The sequence below is a fragment of the Phoca vitulina genome, unplaced genomic scaffold (assembly GCF_004348235.1).
Source record: "Phoca vitulina isolate PV1807 unplaced genomic scaffold, GSC_HSeal_1.0 scaffold3, whole genome shotgun sequence".
Classification (NCBI taxonomy): domain Eukaryota; kingdom Metazoa; phylum Chordata; class Mammalia; order Carnivora; family Phocidae; genus Phoca; species Phoca vitulina.
This window is the reverse complement of record NW_022589706.1, coordinates 67,870,316-67,890,465: the sequence shown is the minus strand read 5'-3', so window position 1 is coordinate 67,890,465 and position 20,150 is coordinate 67,870,316. Positions and strand designations below refer to the sequence as shown.

Genomic DNA, 20,150 nt, shown 5'->3' with positions numbered 1-20,150 from the left:
GCTTAAATTGTTAGAACCTCTGAATGAACAATTTAACCATATTTATCAGAATTAAAATGGTTCATTTGCTCAAAGCCAGAAATTTTTCCTGGCAGAATATATACTCCAGAGACACTTGCCTATGTATACAAAGAGAACTGTTAAAAAATGTTCTTTATGGCATAATTTGCATTAGTGAAAAATTGTCAGACACCTAAATGACCATTTCATTGTTAAATAAATTATAGGTATCTTTTCCCTAAGGAATATTAGACAGCAGTTAAAGAATGAGATAGATCCCCCGACACATTTGATTTACTTAAGGCAGAAAGCTCCAGTTCACACATTGGATATGGAATATTTCAATTATTTAGAAAACCTCAAATTATGAATATGGTTATAAACGTAATACATAATTATGTAAACAGAGAAAAGGTTGGGGAAAGAATACATTGTTGGCCACGGTTACCACCATGGCGCCACCTTGTGACAAAAGTGTAAACAGTTTACAATTCACTCATTTCAAATCCTGATTGATGATATTTAAATTTAGGGTTGTTTGGTTTAACATTTTTCTCAAGAAGTGAGATCTGTAAATGTTTTATATACATTATGCTTCATATTTGAATAATTCAAATTCACATAGATTGTGACCAAACTACGTGCCTGTATTGGAATTTTTTTGCAAAGAAAATACATATTACTTATGCAATTAGAAATTGGTTTGCCTTATTTTGATGTATTCTCTGCAATATTCCATAAACGATTTTGATCACTAAGATACATATGGAAAATATTACATATATGCAATATCTTTTCGAAAATATTTCAAACTGGCCTACATTTCTTTAACATCTTTTCTCAACCAGGTGAATAGGTTCTTAAATCCATCTATTTACTGTTAGCTATCATTCTAAAACCTAGCCCATTACTTCCTAGTTTTAAAAACTTCAGTGATTCTCTACGACCTATAGAAATGTGAATTCTTGATGTTAAAGCACTGGTTTCATTTGTTTTCACATTTTCTGAATCTAGCACAGTGATTGACTCACAGGGTGGTGTTCAATTACTGTGTTTCACTAGGAATAAATCAACTGTGCAGGAGAGCTGGGGGGGACACTGAATTATTTATGCAATCTGACTAGCTCTATAATTCTTATTTTCCCAGATGGGAGAATGCACTCTCACCTGGAGACTCTGCCCCTGCAAGAATCAGGGATCAAACAGAAATGTACTTTTTTTGTATTGCTATTGGCTCTACTGTGATTCTATATGACCAGGGCCTTTGCCTTCCATTTAATGTCTAGGATGCACCTCTCATTTTTCTCCTCTGTCTATTCCATTACGTCCAGGAATGGGGTGTTTCCTTGTTCTCTTTGAGTCGTTTCAGAGGATGCCATTTTGCCCTTTATTCTGATTTCTTTGCAGGGTCATTCATCTGGAGGAAGGGTTCACTTGAGTTTGCTTGGGGCCTGCTATCTCCTATCGCTGTAGTAGCTCGAATTTGCTGGGAATACACCTGGTTTGCCCGCTGGGGCATCTCTCATGTTCCCACTGAATTCCTGTTCAGGGTACCTCATACACTGGTCTGCACCTGCTTCTGTCACTTGTGTTTTAAGTTCCTTTCTTGTCTTCTTTGATATTTTCGATCTCTCTGGTCTCCAAGTCCCCACCTAAATAATTCACATTATGACACATAAAATTATGCCCATGACTCCCAGAACTGGATATATTAGGAATAGACTCTAATTAGAGCAGGCTACAGTAACAATCACCAGTTGTGATCTTATACTGAAATGAAATGACCTTAAACTTCTGTTAATGTTATATAATGAAAGATTGAGTAGATGACAACATTCTTAATCCAACACTCTATCCCTTCTCCACAGTTCTCAAAGACCAGGTAGAGTTTGATGTTATGATGTCACTGGCACGTTTTTCTAGAGACATGGAATCCTCTCAAGCAAACTTTCCACAGCTTCTCTCCTACTTGGGCTTCAGTAACTCTTAAACTCTTTCCAGCCCATTTATTTTCTTTGGTAGAGGTCAGTGCAGTTAGTTGAACAGTCCCGCCAATTCAACATTCTACTATCTTGTGCAAATGGCATAACTAATCTTTCAATATTCATTTCCCTGCTCTGAACATGACTAAAACTCCTTTGCCATTGTGTTGGAATGTTTCATAAGCTTCAATTTGTTCTGGTCTGTTCTTTCTGGACCCTAATATGTGCTCAAGTTACATTTTCCTATTAATCCTACTTCTATATTTCATAAATGTTCATGTTAAATTTGAACTGATTGGAGAGCTCCTTACATTTTCAAAAGCACTCTGCCTTTGCTAACATTTGCCATTCTTTATTATAATTATTTGCGTAATCTGCAAGGTCCATGAGAAGAGGGAGTGTGTTGAATTTACCACTCTGTCCACTTAATCTTTCTCAGGGCTCATTCAACACTTACTCAATAGATATTTAATGGATAAAATGAAGCAGCATATTATATGGATGTCTTCTCCTCCATTCTTATTTTTATGTTGGCTTTTCATAATGTTTTACATATTTTATTTTTATTTTATTTGGTATTTTCATTGCTTAGTCCTGTTTTATCATCAACATCTTATTTTTTCTTTCTTTCTTTTTAACAATAACATTGCAGAGGGCAGATAACCCTGATCTCTGCTTGGAGCAGAATGGAGTTTCCAACAGATTAGTGAGGAAACCTAGCATTGCCTCTGGGCCAGTTTGTCATACACAGAGAAACGCATTATGTATAAATCCACTACACAACTTTGCTCAAGGTAACATGTCCACACAACATTAGGACTTTATTTGTCATCCCAATTCCAGTGCTCTCTAAAATGATTCCTTCCACTTATGGGTACATTAACTTTCAGCACTATGCTGTGTCTCCATTTATCAAAGTTGTTCCTATCAAATAAGGTTTATCCTTCCATTGTTCTAAAAATACTCCATATGTTCCTTTCCAACAACTTTAAGAAATGTGAATATTTATTTGTTTATGTGAAATTTCCAAATTCATTGTTCTAATTACTCATATTTTGTCCATTGGTGTATAGATGGATGGAAATATTGTTTCCAGCCATCTTTACTACTTTTCCTTCATAGTATGTTTTTATTTTTGTTCTTTTTAATCACATCTGTTGGTCTTGATATTGTTTCTGGGATCTTTTTTCTCAGTCCTTCAAATATAATTTTAGAGCTCATTTAATCATATCAGATGTATTATCCCTGTCCCAGAAGATTTACTCTAACCTTTGTCATTAAATTATCATTCATTTATCTTAAGTCATGACCTAGGAGATTAAATGTTTTTATTTGATATTATCAACTTTATTCACCTTTTTCTTAAAAGTCATAACTTTTAATCAAAAGCACTATTTGAAAAATGACAAATACATTAAAATATGGTCAAATCATTAGTCATTAGGAAAATGCAAAAGAAAGTCACAGATACAACTAAATGTTATTCAACATAAACATGGATGAATAGTTCCAATTAAACTTATAATAAAATACTTATTATTTCTTTTCAGAGTCACTTTTAAGCTGTGCATAGTAAAACTGGCAATTAAAACCTTAAAGCATGTTTCTCAAACTTAATGTTCAGTAAAAATTTGGTACAGCTGTTATTTTTATGCTTCAATTTTTTGTCAAGATGTAACTCAAACCACTGTGCAATAAGTTCACAATATGTGATTTAATAATCCCTACGCTTTCCTTTTCATGTTTGATAACCAATATGACAGAAAATAATACCACATGGGCAATTCTGAATTTATAGTGTTTTTGACGACCAGTAGAAAGACATCTATTCATTGTATTTAATTATAGATCAGCTAATAATCAAATTTGGTTTCAACTCTTGGGTGCCAAAGAAATAGTCTATTGTTGAGAAATAGCTCCTGTGATTCTTGTTAGAGAAAGAACCCAAGCACGTGCAGTGTCTGTGTAAATGGCACCTGGTATTCTGTCCCATTTCCTTTTTTGGTCAGACCATGTGTTATAAATTTTGGTTCAGATGCAAGTATCAAACACATGGGCTCCTGCCTGCTCACCTTAGACATCATGGCCATTTTACAGCACGACAAGGTACAGGGAGGGGCTGTCAATTTTGTCAGCATCCTCTCCTCAACTGTCATCCTTCCATCAGAAGGAGAATTACATAGAAAGCCGGGGAGTCATTTCTTCTCCCAGGGAACCATAAACGAAAATAGTTCATTTAATTTTTCTTCGACACTGGTAGGTTTTATTGATACCAACTAGGGAGACTATCCCCAGTGGATAGGCTTGCTAATCAATTGTGACACAAAGAATACCTTTAAGATCATGAACAGAAAAGAATTCATCGAGCAGGCCTGAGACTGCTATCTTTAGAAAGGCCTGCCTGCCAGGTTTTGCCCTTAGCCCACATCTGGGCTTTTGGTTTCTTGCCACTTCCTAACTGTAAGTGTCATTCACTGTGCCCCGACTATTTGTACAAACAATATGGTTATGCTGAACATCTGCCTTCCTTCTGAGAGTCCAGAGTTTTGGTAAGTACTAGGCAGAGGGTGCCTACATAACCAGTCCTGTTATGGACTGAGTATTTGTGTCCACTCAAAATTCATATGTTGAAATCCTGACCCCCAGTCTGATAATATTGGTAGGTAGGGACTTTCGGGGGTGACTAGGTCATGAGGGTGGTGTCTCCATGAATGGGAGGAGTGCCTTTTTTCAAGAGACCCTAGAGAGCTCTCTCACTCCTTCCCTTTCTGCCACATGAGAATACAAGGAGTTGACAGTCTATATCCTGCACAAGGGTTCTCATCAGAACCCAGCTACGATGGCCTGATGTGAGACTTTCAGCCTCCAGAACTGTGAGAAATAAATTTCTATAGTTTATAAGCCACCCAGTCTATGGTACTTTGTTATAGTAGTCTGAATTGACTAAGACAAGCCCCAATAAAACCCTTGGGTGCTATCTGATGGACTTCTCTGGACAGAAATATTGCACGTGTGTGTGTGTGTGTGTGTGTGTGTGTGTGTGTGTGTGACTAGAGAAAAGAGCGCACATAAGCATGCTCCCTTCTTGGACACAGTGAGCATAAGAAAGCTTGCACATAGATTTCTCCAGACTAGGCCTGTATCATTTCCCCCCACTAATCCTTTCATGTATCTTTTCATCAAAATAAACTTCAGCTGTGTGCATCACTCTATGCTGAGTTCCAGGAGTACTGCTAGCAGATCACCAAACTTGTGTGTGGTTTTGGAGACCTTATAAAACACACCATAAATTCTAAATTCAAGCCGTTATCCTTCAAAATTTAATTAGCTTAAAAGTCAACCATTTTGGACAGAAGTCAACTTATTAGTTATCTTGAGGTATATTTGAAAATGTTAATTTTTTATAATATGGAAAAACATATGAAGAGTAGAAAACACCTTGGAAAAAGCCATTATTAAAATTTTTGCAGATATTTTTCAGCATTTATTGATACACATGCATTTTTGTGCAGCTAAGTCTTTACATTTTGTATCTTATTCTTTTTGAGTTATCATTATATGATAGGCATAAGCTCAGTTATAAACATATGTTGAATTTAAAATGCAATGACTTATAAAGATAGGGAATGATGGAATACCTAAGTCTGTAAATTATGTTGATATATGTAAATAATTATATGTCAAATATTAAGTGAAAATATTAGAGAAAAACCATAAATGTTGGGTATAGCTAAAAAAAAGCATCATAACTAATTTCATAATATACTATTTAAAAGTTAGTCCATGATTCTCAAAATAAACTTTTGAGGTGGATATATTATTCTATATTTTACAAATGAGGAAAGCAAGGTTTAGGAAAGCAAGTTTTACAAAAGCAAGTTTTAGGAAAATGAATGACTTGGTACAAACAAAAACGTTGCCAGGCAAGACCTGAACCTTGGTTTCCTGACTCCAAAATCAGTGCTCCTTAGTCATCATAACAGCCTCAATGCAGAGTCACAAAAATTAAAAATGGGTTTAAAATGGAATAAAACAGTGAAATATCCAGGCTCTTATTTTTTCTCTTTTAAATCACTTATATCCTCAGCAATGATAATTTTAAAATGTTGTATTTGGTACACTACCAAGTCTTATGTGGAATGTAATCTTTCTTAAGAGGAGTGGTTAAAGGGGCAATTATGAATCAAAGAGGTTTATTATGAGAGTTAAGTATATCTGGTAAATACTGGGAATACTGGTCACAATAAAAAGTCAATGGTCTCACGAGCACCAGGTGCTCGTCCTCAGTGATGTTGTTGCCGATGTGGATGTGTTACGGCGGGACTGAGCTCCTCTTAGAAGGCAAGCAGCCAAACCCTCTCTGCAGGGACGAGTCTGCCAATTGCTGTACAAACAAATCTTCAAAGATGAAATAAAACCCTCTTGGTGTCTATGGGAATATTGTTTAGACGCAAATCAAATATTTAGTGTTTCAACCGGAACAGCTTATCAGCACTGGCCTAGGAGGAATCATAATTAACATAACTGAATATGGGGATTCCTCACAGGAAGTGATAGGGATGAGGACTCTGAATTTTGCCCTCCTACCGCATCAGTCAAAAAAAGATCTTGCGAATAATTGGTGGTCACTTCCAATGACAACTGCCCATCAGCCATATCACAGAAAAATCCAAACTGAAAAGTAGCGCCTTTGCTTCCTGGTAAGTGCAGAAATGAATGGCAGTATTCGGATCCTCAAGAAGGAAAACTCCTTTGGAGTATCGATTCTGGCCATCTGGAATATTCAGATATGGCCAGACTCTGAGATAGATCTGATGCACTGAACAGAAGCAGAAGGAAGAGAAAGGCAGGTAAACATACTCCACAACCTCTTTGAGTAGAGTAGTTGAGGACTGAGCCCTGAGTCCAACAGACCAAGAGTCAGGTTCTGTCACTAACTAGTTGCATGACCTTAAGCAGAAGAGGTCAGTTCATCTCTTTGAGGGTTAGTTTACTTATCTTCAAAATAACAATAATGATAGTTACTTCCTAAGTGTTGTTAAATGAGCTAACATATATATAATTTGTACAGCACCTGTGATATAGCGTTAATAAGTAGTATCCAATATTATGTTATTATAATATCACTATTATTAGGCTTCAAAGGAAGTTATCAGTATTAAAATTAAGTTTTGAAAACTAAATTCATAGGGTTTTTCATTCTATTAACTGCACTTATTATTCTGCAGATGATAGTGGCTCTAATCTGAATAATATTGTTGTGAGATTCATAAGATGATGATAAATTATCTTCTGATGTTAGTTAATGTAGGCGAGCAATCTGGCTACATGGTATTTATCATATAATAGTAAAGGTCAAAGGAAACACAGCCAAATTTAGCCAGTGTGCCAGTGTGCTCCAGCCCTGGTATGAAACAGGGTATCAAACAAAGTAGTTAATTGCAATTGGTTTATTCTTTTTTTTTTTTTTTTGAGAGAAAGAGAGAGAGAAACAGAGCCCGAGAGGGGGGAGGGGCAGAAGGAGAGGGAAAGACAGACACTGAAGCAGGCTCCACACCCAGCACGGAGCCCGAAGGGGTTTGATCTCACCACCCTGAGATCATGACCTGAGCCGAAACCAAGAGTCAGGTGCTTAACTGACTGAGTCACCCAGCTGCACCACTGTTGGTTTATTCTTACAGGAAAACTTAGCCTGAGTCCACTGGTTTTATCGCTATGCACAGACTTCACCAGCTCACAGTCCAATGAATGACATCGGTTTTATGGCACATAGAAGCCGGCTTAATGAGCATGCATATCTACACACCTACTAAAAGTGTTCTACACATTATGCTGCTGGTCCTACATAAAGTGAATATCCACCCAGTTCATGAAATTAGGCCAATATATCTTTATTGCCCTGACATTGTTGGCTATCTTTCCTGAAATAAAGAACTTTAAATTAATTATTAATTTTGGTAGATAGGCCTATTAAAAAATTCTACTTCCAGTAAATAAAGGAACAGGAAGCAATTTTATCAAGGCATCGTTGGAAAAAAGAGAATCGGAACTAAGTTAATTATTAGCCCATTAAGTTCAATATTGAGTCAGCTGCTATATAAATATCTAAATATAATTTTTATAAGCTCCTAACATGCATTCTTTATACTATAAGTGTATAAGTTCTTGTGTTCTATTAAACCTTCTACCTCAGTTAATTCTGAAATTACTTGAATTTTATATTTACTATATATATCCAGGCATTTTTTGGTTTAAGAAAAAAAAATGACATGATTTGCCTGGTGTATGATCACATGTGCTGGAGTAGAGCTTAACTGAAACTCATTTGCAATGTCCACAGGAAGACCAAAGATTGAAATAAAATTGAAAAAGAATTTTTTATTTCTCCTAAACTAGTCTAAGAACATCTTGTATTGAACTACTACCACCTTTCTCTAGGAAACATGTACATCTGAATCGTTTATTCTGTGATTCCACATGATAAGATTAGTCTTCCTGGATCAGACTAATTGCAAGGAAGTCATAAATAAATACAATAATTTAAGTAGTCAAGAAACAATTCAGCTTTGTATTATTCTGTGATTTTGAATGTTATCAAAACATTCAGAGACTAAATACGGAGTCATATTATGTCAGGACAATAATCACTCTTTTGTAATTAGAAAGCAATAAAATAAAAAATTCATCCAGTTGGGCATATAATTTAATAGTGGACTCATATGAGAGGAACTCTGCCATTTCTTTCAGTAAGAATCGTCAGCTATTCTTTTCATTGTGGAAAGTTCAAAGATATTCATGAGACACTTCTTTCATACAGAGAAACTTCTGTATGTTCATATGCATTGCATTGAATTCTTCCTTCCTCCCAAATTTATGCTTCTCTTCTGGTGTTTATAACATCTATTAATAATACTGCCACCCTCTCATTTCCCAAATTCAAAACTTAGAGTATTCTAGGTCTCTCCCTCCCCAAGTGCCACGCATTCAGGCCGCGAACAGCTCACGTTTTTTTACAATAATGCGCTCTGCAACATATTTCTACTAATGAGCTCAGCAAAATACCTACCGCAATCCCATCACTTAAAAGGAAGAAACAGAGACCCAGAGAGGTGGACTTGCTTAAGGTTACAGAGAAATCACTGAAACAACTAGGACCAGAATCCTGATTTGTTGTTCCTTGGATCATCGGTTTTTCCACTCCCCTGCTGTTTCCATTAATTCTACTTTCACAACAGGTTTCACATTTGTCCCCTCTGTTTCAACTTCCTCTTCCTTAGATCTGGCTCTTAATTGCTCTGCTAATACTCTCCTAACTGGTGTCTCTAATTTCATTCTTTGCAGTCGTGCTCTCTACTACTGCCAGCCTCATGCCTCTGAGATACAGTTCTTACCATACCCAACCCTCTGCTCCACAGTTCCAAAGACCACTCTTACAAAACCTTGTCTAAATGCCTTAGTGTTATGATCTGAATGCATCCACCCAAAATTTATATGTTGAAATTCTAAACCCCAAAGTTGGTGATATTAGGAGGTGGGGCCTTTGGGAGGTAGAGCCCTCAATGAACAGGATCCGTGTTCTTTTAAAAAAGACCCCAGAAGAAGATATTTGCAAATGACACTACAGATAAAGGGCTGGTATCCAAGATCTATAAAGAACTTCTCAAACTCAACACCCAAAAAACAAATAATCAAGTCAAAAATTGGGCAGAAGACATGAAAAGACACTTCTCTGAAGAAGACATACAAATGGCTAACAGACACATGAAAATATGTTCATCATCAATAGCCATCAGGGAAATTCAAATCAAAACCACACTGAGATACCACCTTACACCAGTTAGAATGGAAAAAATTGACAAGGCAAGAAACAACAAATGTTGGAGAGGTTGTGAGAAACAACAAATGTTGGAGAGGTTGTGGAGAAAGGGGAACCCTCTTACACTGTTGGTGGGAATGCAAGTTGGTACAGCCACTTTGGAAAACAGTGTGAAGGTTCCTCAAAAATTTAAAAATAGAGCTACCCTATGACCCAGCAATTGCACTCCTGGGTATTTACCCCAAAGACACAGATGTAGTGAAAAGAAGGGTCATATGCACCCCAATGTTCAGAGCAGCAATGTCCGCAATAGCCAAACTGTGGAAAGAGCCGAGATGCCCTTCAACAGATGAATGGATAAAGAAGATGTGGTCCATATATACAATGGAATATTACTCAGCCATCAGAAAGGATGAATACCCAACTTTTACATCAACATGGATGGGACTGGAGGAGATTATGCTAAGTGAAATAAGTCAAGCAGAGAAAGTCAGTTATCCTATGGTTTCACTTATTTATGGAACATAAGGAATAGCATGGAGGACATTAGGAGAAGAAAGGGAAAAATGAAGGGGGGGAAATCGGAGGGAGAGATGAACCATGAGAGACTATGGACTCTGAGAAACAAACAGGGTTTTAGAGGGGAGGGGGGATGGGTTAGCCTGGTGATGGGTATTAAGGAGGGCACGTACTGCATGGAGCACTAGGTGTTACACGAAAACAATGGATCATGGATCACCACATCAAAAACTAATGATGTATGATATGGTGACTAACATAACATAATAAAATTTAAAAAATTTTTAAAAAAAGGAAAAATAAATAAATAAATAAATAAATAAGACCCCAGAGAGATCTCTCACACCTTCCACCTTGGGAAAACACAGCAAGAAGTCACCAGCTGTGGCCCAGGAAGAGGGCCCTCACCAGAAGTTGTCATGCTGACACTTTGATCTTGGACTATCTAGCCTCCCAAACTGCAAGAAATACATTTCTGTTATTTGGAAGCTACCCTGGTCTTTGGTATTTTGTTATAGCAGCCCAAATGGACTAAGACACTTAGCTTGGCATTCATAGCTTGTTGTGATCTACGCAAATCAAATTCCTGCTCCAGTATGCATTCACTCATTCAGTCATTCAACAGATATTTACTGAGTTCCTATAGCATACAAGACATTTTGTCAGATAATGCCAAATGAATAAGACTCAGTCTGGTCATATTCATCCAGAAGCTGATTATCTAATAGCTCTCCTTAATTACATATGAAAGCAAAAATGTTCTACAGGGGCAAACTGATTGTATTACAGAGGTTTTGTCAGAAAAAAAGTTAAGAAACATGTAGACAAATATTTATACTATAAGCACTTGATGCCTAATTTACATAGGATGGAATCAGATTCAAATGGTACATCAGTGATCTTTGAATTACTTATTTACCCAAGTTCAAGAAACTGCCTTTTATGTCTTATGGTCTTGATAAACCCCACAGTTCTACTAAATATCCTTTAAATAGAAAGAGAGATTAAACGTTATCATTTCAGCAATAGCTTACCAGGAACTAGAACGTTGTCTGTGTTTCTTTGGGACCGGCCTATCAGGACAGTGGTAAGATTCACTGTTGGTTTTTTAAGTGAACTGGGTTTCTTCAGCATTGGTTTTATTTGCTTCTGAGACTTGACAACACTGGCAAGACCACCAGACAGTGTTCGATTTATATACCAAGTTAAATTAGATATGGCAATTTGAGTTTTTATTTCAATTACTGATTCCACAAATTCTGTCAGACCCTTCTGAAGAAGCTGAATATCAGGTAGGGAACTTTCTATCTGCTTGGGTATGGTTGCATTCAGTTCTGAGATACGTGTAGAAGCATTATGACACATGATTAAAACTTCAGACAGAGTTTTGTTAAGTGAAGTGAAGTGAACTGAGAGCTGAATGGATTTTGCTTCCAGCGCCTTAAATCTGGAAGTTAGTACCTGCAGTTGAAGAGCCTGGTCTCTCTCATTTGTAGTCGCACTGCCTTTTTTTAGTGAAACATAATAAGGTATGAGTGTCTTGGTCACTTTAGTCTCAATACCTTGCAACCTAGTTTCAAAATTTTTGGAAATCTTTGTGGCTGAGAGTATTTTTTCCTCCAAATAACTCATATTTTGCTGGTATTTTATCACTTGGGAAGTGGTTTCATTGAACATTTGATAAATCTTTTGAAAGCTGGACTGACTTAGTTTTTCATCCTTAGGAATATCTGCAAGGACCTTGGCAACTTGCAAAACAAAGTTGTATCTCTGATTGTCATTGACCAACATCTGAATGGAATCATTCAAGCGTTGGAATTGAGAAATAAATGTCAAAACAGTTTCCATATTTTGGGTACATTGATGATGGACTTCGGGATTATACTTTATTGTACTTAAAGTCTCTTTTAGCATGTAGTTATCTTGAATGAAATCAATGGCATTATTTATAATAGTCATTGTCTTATTTAGGCCATCTTCCATTTCTAAGGCATATTCATTGATACGTCTGTCCAAGGCATCACTACGACTCTGTACTTCATTCCTAAGTGAGTTGTGTCTTTTTGAAAGTTCTTTGATAAGAATACTTAGACTGTTGACAGCACTAGTCAGGTTTTCCACTTTTTTCCTTGTAGCTATTCCTTCTTTTGGTGGTTCTTGTATCATTGTCTCTTTAAATGGTGCTGCCTGCTCAAGCAAGGGTTGAAGGATCTCCATATCATAAGTCAAGTCATTTAGCTGCTCATTCATTTTATCCATCTTATTGTCCATTGGAAAGAGAACGTCAGCCAGTGTTTGGTTTAAAACTTGTAAATTCTCTTCTGTGTCCTTAATTTGAAATTTAAAATCATTTCTGCACTTGGATAGCATGTCTTCACATTCACCCCTGATAGATTCTTTCTCCATCTCCAAAGCAATAGTGAGATTGTTAATCTTGCTGTCTTGGGTGTGCAAATCATCAAACATTTGCAGCATCATCAAACCCTGCTTCTTTATATTCTCTTGTAGAGCGGACATGTGCTTAGTGACATTACTGCTAACTGATTCAGCAGTTGGAACACCCCTCTGATCTGATACTCGTTCAGTTGATAAAAGCTGCTCATGAACTTCCTTCATTTTAGAAAGAGTCTTGTTGAGAGATTCATAATACAAAATGCTCCGTGAATGCTCCTGTTCTAAAGCACCTTCTAAATGAGCTTGCTTTGCTTCTAATTCTTTAATAGGCTTTTCACATGTAAAAGTCATTTCTTGCCTAATATTCACAATGTGATTTTTTAGATCTAGTACATCAGTCAAAGTGGGCCTGTTTTCTTGCATTAAAACAGACTTTTGCTGGACTGCTATTGAAACCACAGATTCATTAACTTGACGAATTATTTGTCTGGTGTTTTCAAGGTCCTCTGATAAGCCTGATACAGTCTTGAAGAGTTGGGCTATAGTCTCTTGCATGTCATTCTGAAAAATTTTAAATTGCTCTCTTACTATGTTCTTTACCAGATCATTAATGCTTTTGGATTTTAGACCTAGAGAAAGAAATATTAAACACCAATAAATGATATATGATTTTAATTATGTAAACTTTAGATATCTCTAAAAAGATAAAAGTTTGCGACTAAGCACTAATAACACACAATAATAAAAATACTTCTTCACTACACTTACTTATGAAATTTTAAAAATTACTATAGTTCATAGAAGGTGATTACATTCTTAATTGATAAGCCTGAGGGGAGAAATCAATTGTGGTGTAGAACATACCAGAAGCATAAACAAAAGACATGAAGGAACTGATATGGACTTCAGTTAATAGATCCTCGTATGTTATGATTCTAAGTCTACTCTTACTCTGGTACGAAAATAAATGGCTTTGGGCTTTCTGGCTCAGTAAATAATACCTGGTATTATCTCATGACTATGTTATTAGGTTGCTAGTAATTAGGTTTCAGAGCTTGTGTTTTGAGCTCATAAAAACTAACAAACTGACGGCAGAGAAGAAATTTAATGAGATTCCCAAATAAGGAACAATATAAAGTAATGGTCACAAGATTCAACAATAGTTTATATCAACAATAAAATAATAATGAGAGGTTTGGGGATCACAAAAAAAAAGTCAAATGAAAATAGGAATTCAAGATATACCTTGATTATCATAATATGACATTAATTCCTAACAAAAATAAGAGGAAACTTGCCACTAATGAAACACACGTTAGTATTTCCAGTATTAGAAAGCATGGACTGATCATAAATCAGAATTATGGACAGCTCTAAAAGTAACATAAGAAAAAAAAAGGAAAAGAGTCCCGAAGTATCAAAAACTCAGAACTATTCCAAAGAAGAAATTAGTATTTAAAAATGGAAAAAACCCAACCCACCAAACCTGTTACATACAAAAACAGAAAACGGGAAAAAATAAAACATATGCTTGAGGTGTATTTATAGTACATAGCTATGAAGCACATGTAATGGAAGATAACTCCACTCAAATCCAAAACGGTAACTAATGACTATAATGTAAAATACCAGCAACATACTACAAAGCATGTAGAACAGGAAGGTCTGCACAACTGTGATGTGACTTCTGGCTGTCATAAAGCCTATTTAAGAAAGATAATTGTAGAATAAAAATATAGGGTCTCTACATGTCTCTATTTCGTAAGCAAGTTTTAAAAAGTATCTGAGATGCATGAGAGATTTACATAAAAAGTATGTGAAAGATCAATTATAGCAAATACAATGATGTATTGCTTGAGCATCTTGATATTAATCTGATACAAAGACAAAGCTGTAAATGTTGTTTACATGAATAAATATTTCCCTGGAAATCCTATACCCTACAGGTCAATACTGCTAATTGATCTTTAGGGAATAGTATTTCCAGAGTAAAAAAAAAAAAAAAAATTTACATTTCTAAACATAGTGAAAACTGAAATACATTTAATAGGCCAAAAAATATAAGTAAGTGAAAATCAATCTGTATGTAATGGAAAAAATAATAGTAAAATGTAAAGTAAATAGTAAAAATGTAAAGTATGGGAACAGTAAACAATGACATAGCACGGAAGTACTAAGGAAAGGCTAAATTAATTAGAAAAGTTTAAGCAATCACAATTAAGATAAATTATACTGAAACAGTCTTGGCTTTTATATGTAATAGCATGAATAATTGCACCACAGGCTTTTAAAGTATTTTTATTTTCTAAATTTTACTTAGCATTTAACCGGTAACTAACCCATTTGCACAACAAATCTTCATTGAGCGTATTTTATATGCTACACAGAAGGTAAAATTTGGAAAATCAGATTTCTGATACTAAAAATAGAATATGTTAGCTTCACTGGGTGTAAGTTGCTACTCAATAGCAAAGTTATTTTTATTATACTTCCCACAAGATCATTTAGTCATTTCCTGTTAGTTAAAATGGTCTTAAATTTTCACGACAGCTTGATGAAATACAATAAAATATTTAAGTTTAGGAATCAGACCTTCTTGGAATTTATATCATTTTGGCCTTAAAGTGTTTTTCAAGATTGAAAAGGTAAAATAAAACTTAAGTGTAACTGAATTAATTAATTGTGGATAATAAAAATAGCTGTTTAAATTCAGCCAACAAAAAATTATGTGATCTGGGGCACCTGGATGGCTCAGGCAGTTAATTAAGTGTCTGACTCTTAGTTTTGGCTCAGGTTGTGATCTCAGGGCCATCAGATCGGCCCAGTATTGGGCTCTGTGGTCAGCACAGAGTCTGCTTGAAATTCTCTCTCCCTCTCCCTCTGCCCCTTACCCCCCATTTGTGCTTGAGCAGGCATGCTCTAAATAAATAAATAAATAAATAAATAAATAAATAAATAAAATTTTTAAAGAAAAAAAAACATGTGATCTGAAAATCAGAATAAGAATGGTAGGTAAAAACACTGTAAATAGATAAAGTGTAGTTCAGAGTCTGATCAAAGTAACTAGGAAAAAAAATAAACAATGAAAATGGAAACTAGGAGGTGCTTTAGTTATTATATACATTTTTTAAGATTTTATTTATTTATTTGAGAGAGAGAGAGTGCGCACCAGCAGGTGGGAGGGGAGGGGGAAGGGAGAAGCAGGCTTCCAGCTGAGCAGGGAGCCCGACGCGGGACTCGATCCCAGGACCCTGGGATCATGACCTGAGCCGAAGGCAGACGCTTAACCTGACTGAGCCACCCAGGTGCCCCTATATTTTAAATCTTTAATGGAAAAATATACTGGGGAAAGGCTAAAATCACAGCAGTGTCTGAAAAGAAATCAAACAGACTATTAGCTTTTTTTTTTTTAAAGCTAGATTTTTTTTTTTTTTAAGATTTTTATTTAGTTATTTGACAGAGAAAGACACAGTGAGAGAGGGAACACAAGCAGGGGGAGCCAGAGAGGGAGAAGCAGGCTTCCCGCTGAGCAGGGAGCTCGATGCGGGGCTCGATCCCAGGAGCCTGGGATCATGACCTGAGCTGAAGGCAGAAGCTTAACCACTGAGCCACCCAGGCGCCCCCAGACTATTAGCTTTAAAAACAAATTATTGTTTCTGGAAAAGGAGCTTTTCAGATAACATTTCCATAATTTGTTGCTAAAAAATGTTCTGCGTAAGAATCTGATTTTGCAAAAATATGTCAAAGTGCTTTATGTCAATATCTGAGTGGGAACATACTTTTTAACTCTATTTGATTCTGTTTCATGTGACTCATGTGCTTCTACTTCCTGAAAAAGACGACACTGTGGTGACTTAACAGATAGGTATGAGATCAGACATGCTGGCGGGCCCCTCTGTGGTTGTGAATGTAGGGCCTATTCATAACATTCAGGTGCCTCTTAAGGAACTGGGACATTGGATGTCGAACAGTTTCTGTGGCTACTAGTAGATAAGTCGTGTTCCTCATCCTGGATGTAGAGTAAGCAAGCGAAGAGGTGGTGGTTTTGTTAGGCAAGTGCAGTGCCGTGGGGTGAGTTTAGTTTTTGTTACCTGAATGAATATTCATTAACTACAAGCTCTCTGATTTTCGTAATTGATTATGCTTAGCACACGACTAATACCTCCTAATGAGAGGAGAATTTTGTTGTTGTTGTTGTTGTTGTGAGTATATGCTTTTTTCCTGTGTCACTGCCAGAATCTTTGCTAGTAGTTTCACAAAAAGCTGTTGACAGGCCTAATTCTCTCTAATTCTCTTTGGTCCTGATAACCAAATTTTGCCAAACAAATTTCATTATGGTAGTTATAGTCAATTATATACTATTTCTATTTGACTTCTTTCTCATGTTGTCACTTCAGGGAAAATATATTCCCTTCGCATGCTTGTCATTGGTAAGTTTGGCCATAGGGGACATGCCAGAAATGTAGGGCAGGGTCTTTCCTTCAGGGGCTTAACAGCACCAATTATTTACATAATTAAAAAAAACATCATGGTTGCTGCCATACTGGTAGATGATATGGAAACCTCCACCTTATCTTTTACCTGCGAACCACAGGTGAAAAACAAAGAAAAAACAACGTGATGGATACAGGGTTATACAATAAGTATACTTTTATGTATAAAACAAAGTGAAAGGGATCCCTAATCCTGAAATTTGGAAACATACAATAAACCCGGAGAACTGAGATATTCCTAGTGACCAAATTACTTGCTAGAAAATCCATGTCCTCCTTGAAGTCCCTTTGCCTAATTAATTCCTCCTGATCCATACCTGATCCATAGCATATTAGTTGAGATGGTTTCTTTTTGTAGAGGTCTTCCCTGGCGCCCTTAGATTGGATTTGTTGAAACTACCAAATGGTCCCATTGTACCCTGTGCATAACACTACCATAGCAATTGCTCACTGTCTACAGATCCATGTGGCAGGCAGAATAATGCTGCTCCACTCATGATGTCCACACCCTAATTTCCTGAACCTGTGAATATGTTACCTCGCCTGGCAAAAGGGCCTTGGCAGATGTGATTAAGGTTAAAGACCTTAAGATGAGAAGATTATCCTGGATTATTCAGGTCTATCCAGTGTAATCACTGAGCCCTTAAAAGAAGAAAAGGAAGGTAGAAGAGTGGGTTTGAGACATGCCATGAGAACTCAACAGTGTTGCTGGTTTTCAAAGATGGAGGAAAAAGGCCATGAGCCAAGAAGTGCAGTGGCCTCTAGAAGCTGGGAAAAGCCTCAGTTTATAGCTATCAAGAAAATAGGACCTCAGTCCCACAACTGCAAGAAAATGATTTTTGACAACAATTGGAATTAAGAGGAAATGGATTATCCTGTAAAACCTCCAGAAAGGAACACAGCCTGCTGTTTTAAGAGCATAAAAGTTGGGCAAAGCTGATTTACATTTATAAAGAAATTGTTATTTCTATTACCTGAGATGTTTTAGGATGTATTTTATTGATTATACTCCATAAACTAGATAATTTCTGGGGTAACGACACACTTTAGATTTATCCTCAATATATTCATCAATATTATTGAGACAACCATATATTTGTGCCTTGATAATTCTTTCTTAACCTCATCTTTATCTTGAACTGGAAACCACAATGGAAGTAAACTAAGTATGGCCCATTTTAACTATAAAGAAAGACAAGTTAAGCTGTAACTAGTACTTAATGAAAATAAATCAGATGAAATATTGAGTAAAAGATCTGACTATACAGTAAAAAAAAATATTAGGTGCTTCAAATTATTTCAGAGATTGATTTACAAATATCTTACTCCAAAACTATACTCTTAGACTTTTATACCACCCAATCTAAAGCAAAGATTCCAAAATGATATGAGAAAAGATAAATGAGTCATTTACCTTTTGTCTTAACTGAGTGAATATTTCACTTTACTTTTACCTTTTAGAAAAGATTGAAATTCTCTGTCTTTATCTTCACTGATTTTCCCTTCTAGGGAGGAGTACGTGTTCCTTACATCACTCACAGCCAAAGAAATATTGTCAATCTTCTTCTGGAGAAGGGTCAGTTTCATCGCCTGGTAGTTCATCTGCTCGGTCATCTTTTGTGTCACTGCTGCATGGAAAAGAAAAGAATATGTATATTCTTATATATATATACATATACATATATAATACTATTCAAATATTATTATTCAAATATCATGATAGGTTTAAAGGTAATTCAAATAAATCATGTTTGTACTACATATTTGAAAATATAGACTACTGTATATGCACTTAGCAAATGGCAGCCTGAATTCTACACCAAGGGTGAAAATCTATAATATATAAATATATAACATATAAATGTAAAATACATATATATACACATTTATAATATATTAGATTTCTAAAATGTTTTAACTTTGCCCAGAATCTTCAGTCTTTTTTTTTTTAACTTCAAAGAGTTATTGTTACATTCTTAAAAGATGAAGAAACTGAGGGACAGAAAACCAAAGTATTACTGGTTTGAGGTTGGAGAGCTAATACCTCATCTTCTGCTTTCAAATCCAACATTACAGAATTAAATATGTGTGGCTCTGTATGTGTGTAGTCATATCTATAGTCTGAGGATTTTATTCCTTACTGAGGTGTTCTTTAATGAGTGATAAAGATTCAGATTTAGTCTGAATCATTTAACATAGCAATGATACTTCCCATGCTTTTTCACACACACTTCAGTAATTCAAGGAAGATTTTATAGTATTTTATGAAGATACTGAATTCCAATCCCTTAAAAAAAAAAAAAAAAAGTACAGTTTCTATGATATATACACCTTTATTTCCCCTAAGTCCCATTTCTCAATTTGAGTGCCCTATTTAGTATGACTAGATCTGTGGCAAACACACAGATGTTCTCAGCAGTAACCAATCTTATGTTTCTAAGAAATAAAGTCAGGCCTAAAAGAAATGATTAGAAAGATGAGAAAATATGTGGCTTGCCAACTTTGGATCAACATGAAGTTCTTGTTGATTCTAAGTCACAATTCTTTTCCCTAGTCAGTGATCCACATCCTTGGTGATCTCTTATCAATCAGTGGAAGGGAGCTTTCTCAGCTCTTTCAGATGATGACGTCATACCTTCCGCCTCAAGATTCTTCCACGATTTCAGGCTTTGGAGGACAAGAGTTTGACCTTACTTTGGACACCTGTGATTTCCTTACAACTAGTATAACAGCGTTTTTAATCGTCTCCTGCGTTTGCACACAGAGCTTCAAAATTATGCGTGGTCCCTCCAGGCTGGGAACCTACGGGTCCTCCACAGTTTCTCCCAATATGGGGCACCAACAGAAAAGGACTGAGGGGTATGCTAATGTGTCACCACCAAACATTTGACAGCCAAGTGCTTTCTTGTTTGGAAGTTGTTATAAAGAGTGTTGACAATAACTGGC

At 36.0% G+C, this 20,150-nt stretch overlaps 1 protein-coding gene across 1 annotated transcript in view; it reads right to left on the bottom strand.

Moving 5' to 3' along the window:
- Positions 1 to 20,150, bottom strand: part of MMRN1 (multimerin 1) — a 74,604-nt gene that overhangs the window by 3,124 nt on the left and 51,330 nt on the right. Inside the window, exons 6-7 of the mRNA XM_032398646.1 lie at positions 18,659 to 18,832; positions 11,352 to 13,340 (exon numbers count right to left, since the gene is read on the bottom strand). Coding sequence (XP_032254537.1) covers positions 11,352 to 13,340; positions 18,659 to 18,832 — 2,163 coding nt within the window. The remainder of the gene's footprint in view (positions 1 to 11,351; positions 13,341 to 18,658; positions 18,833 to 20,150) is intronic.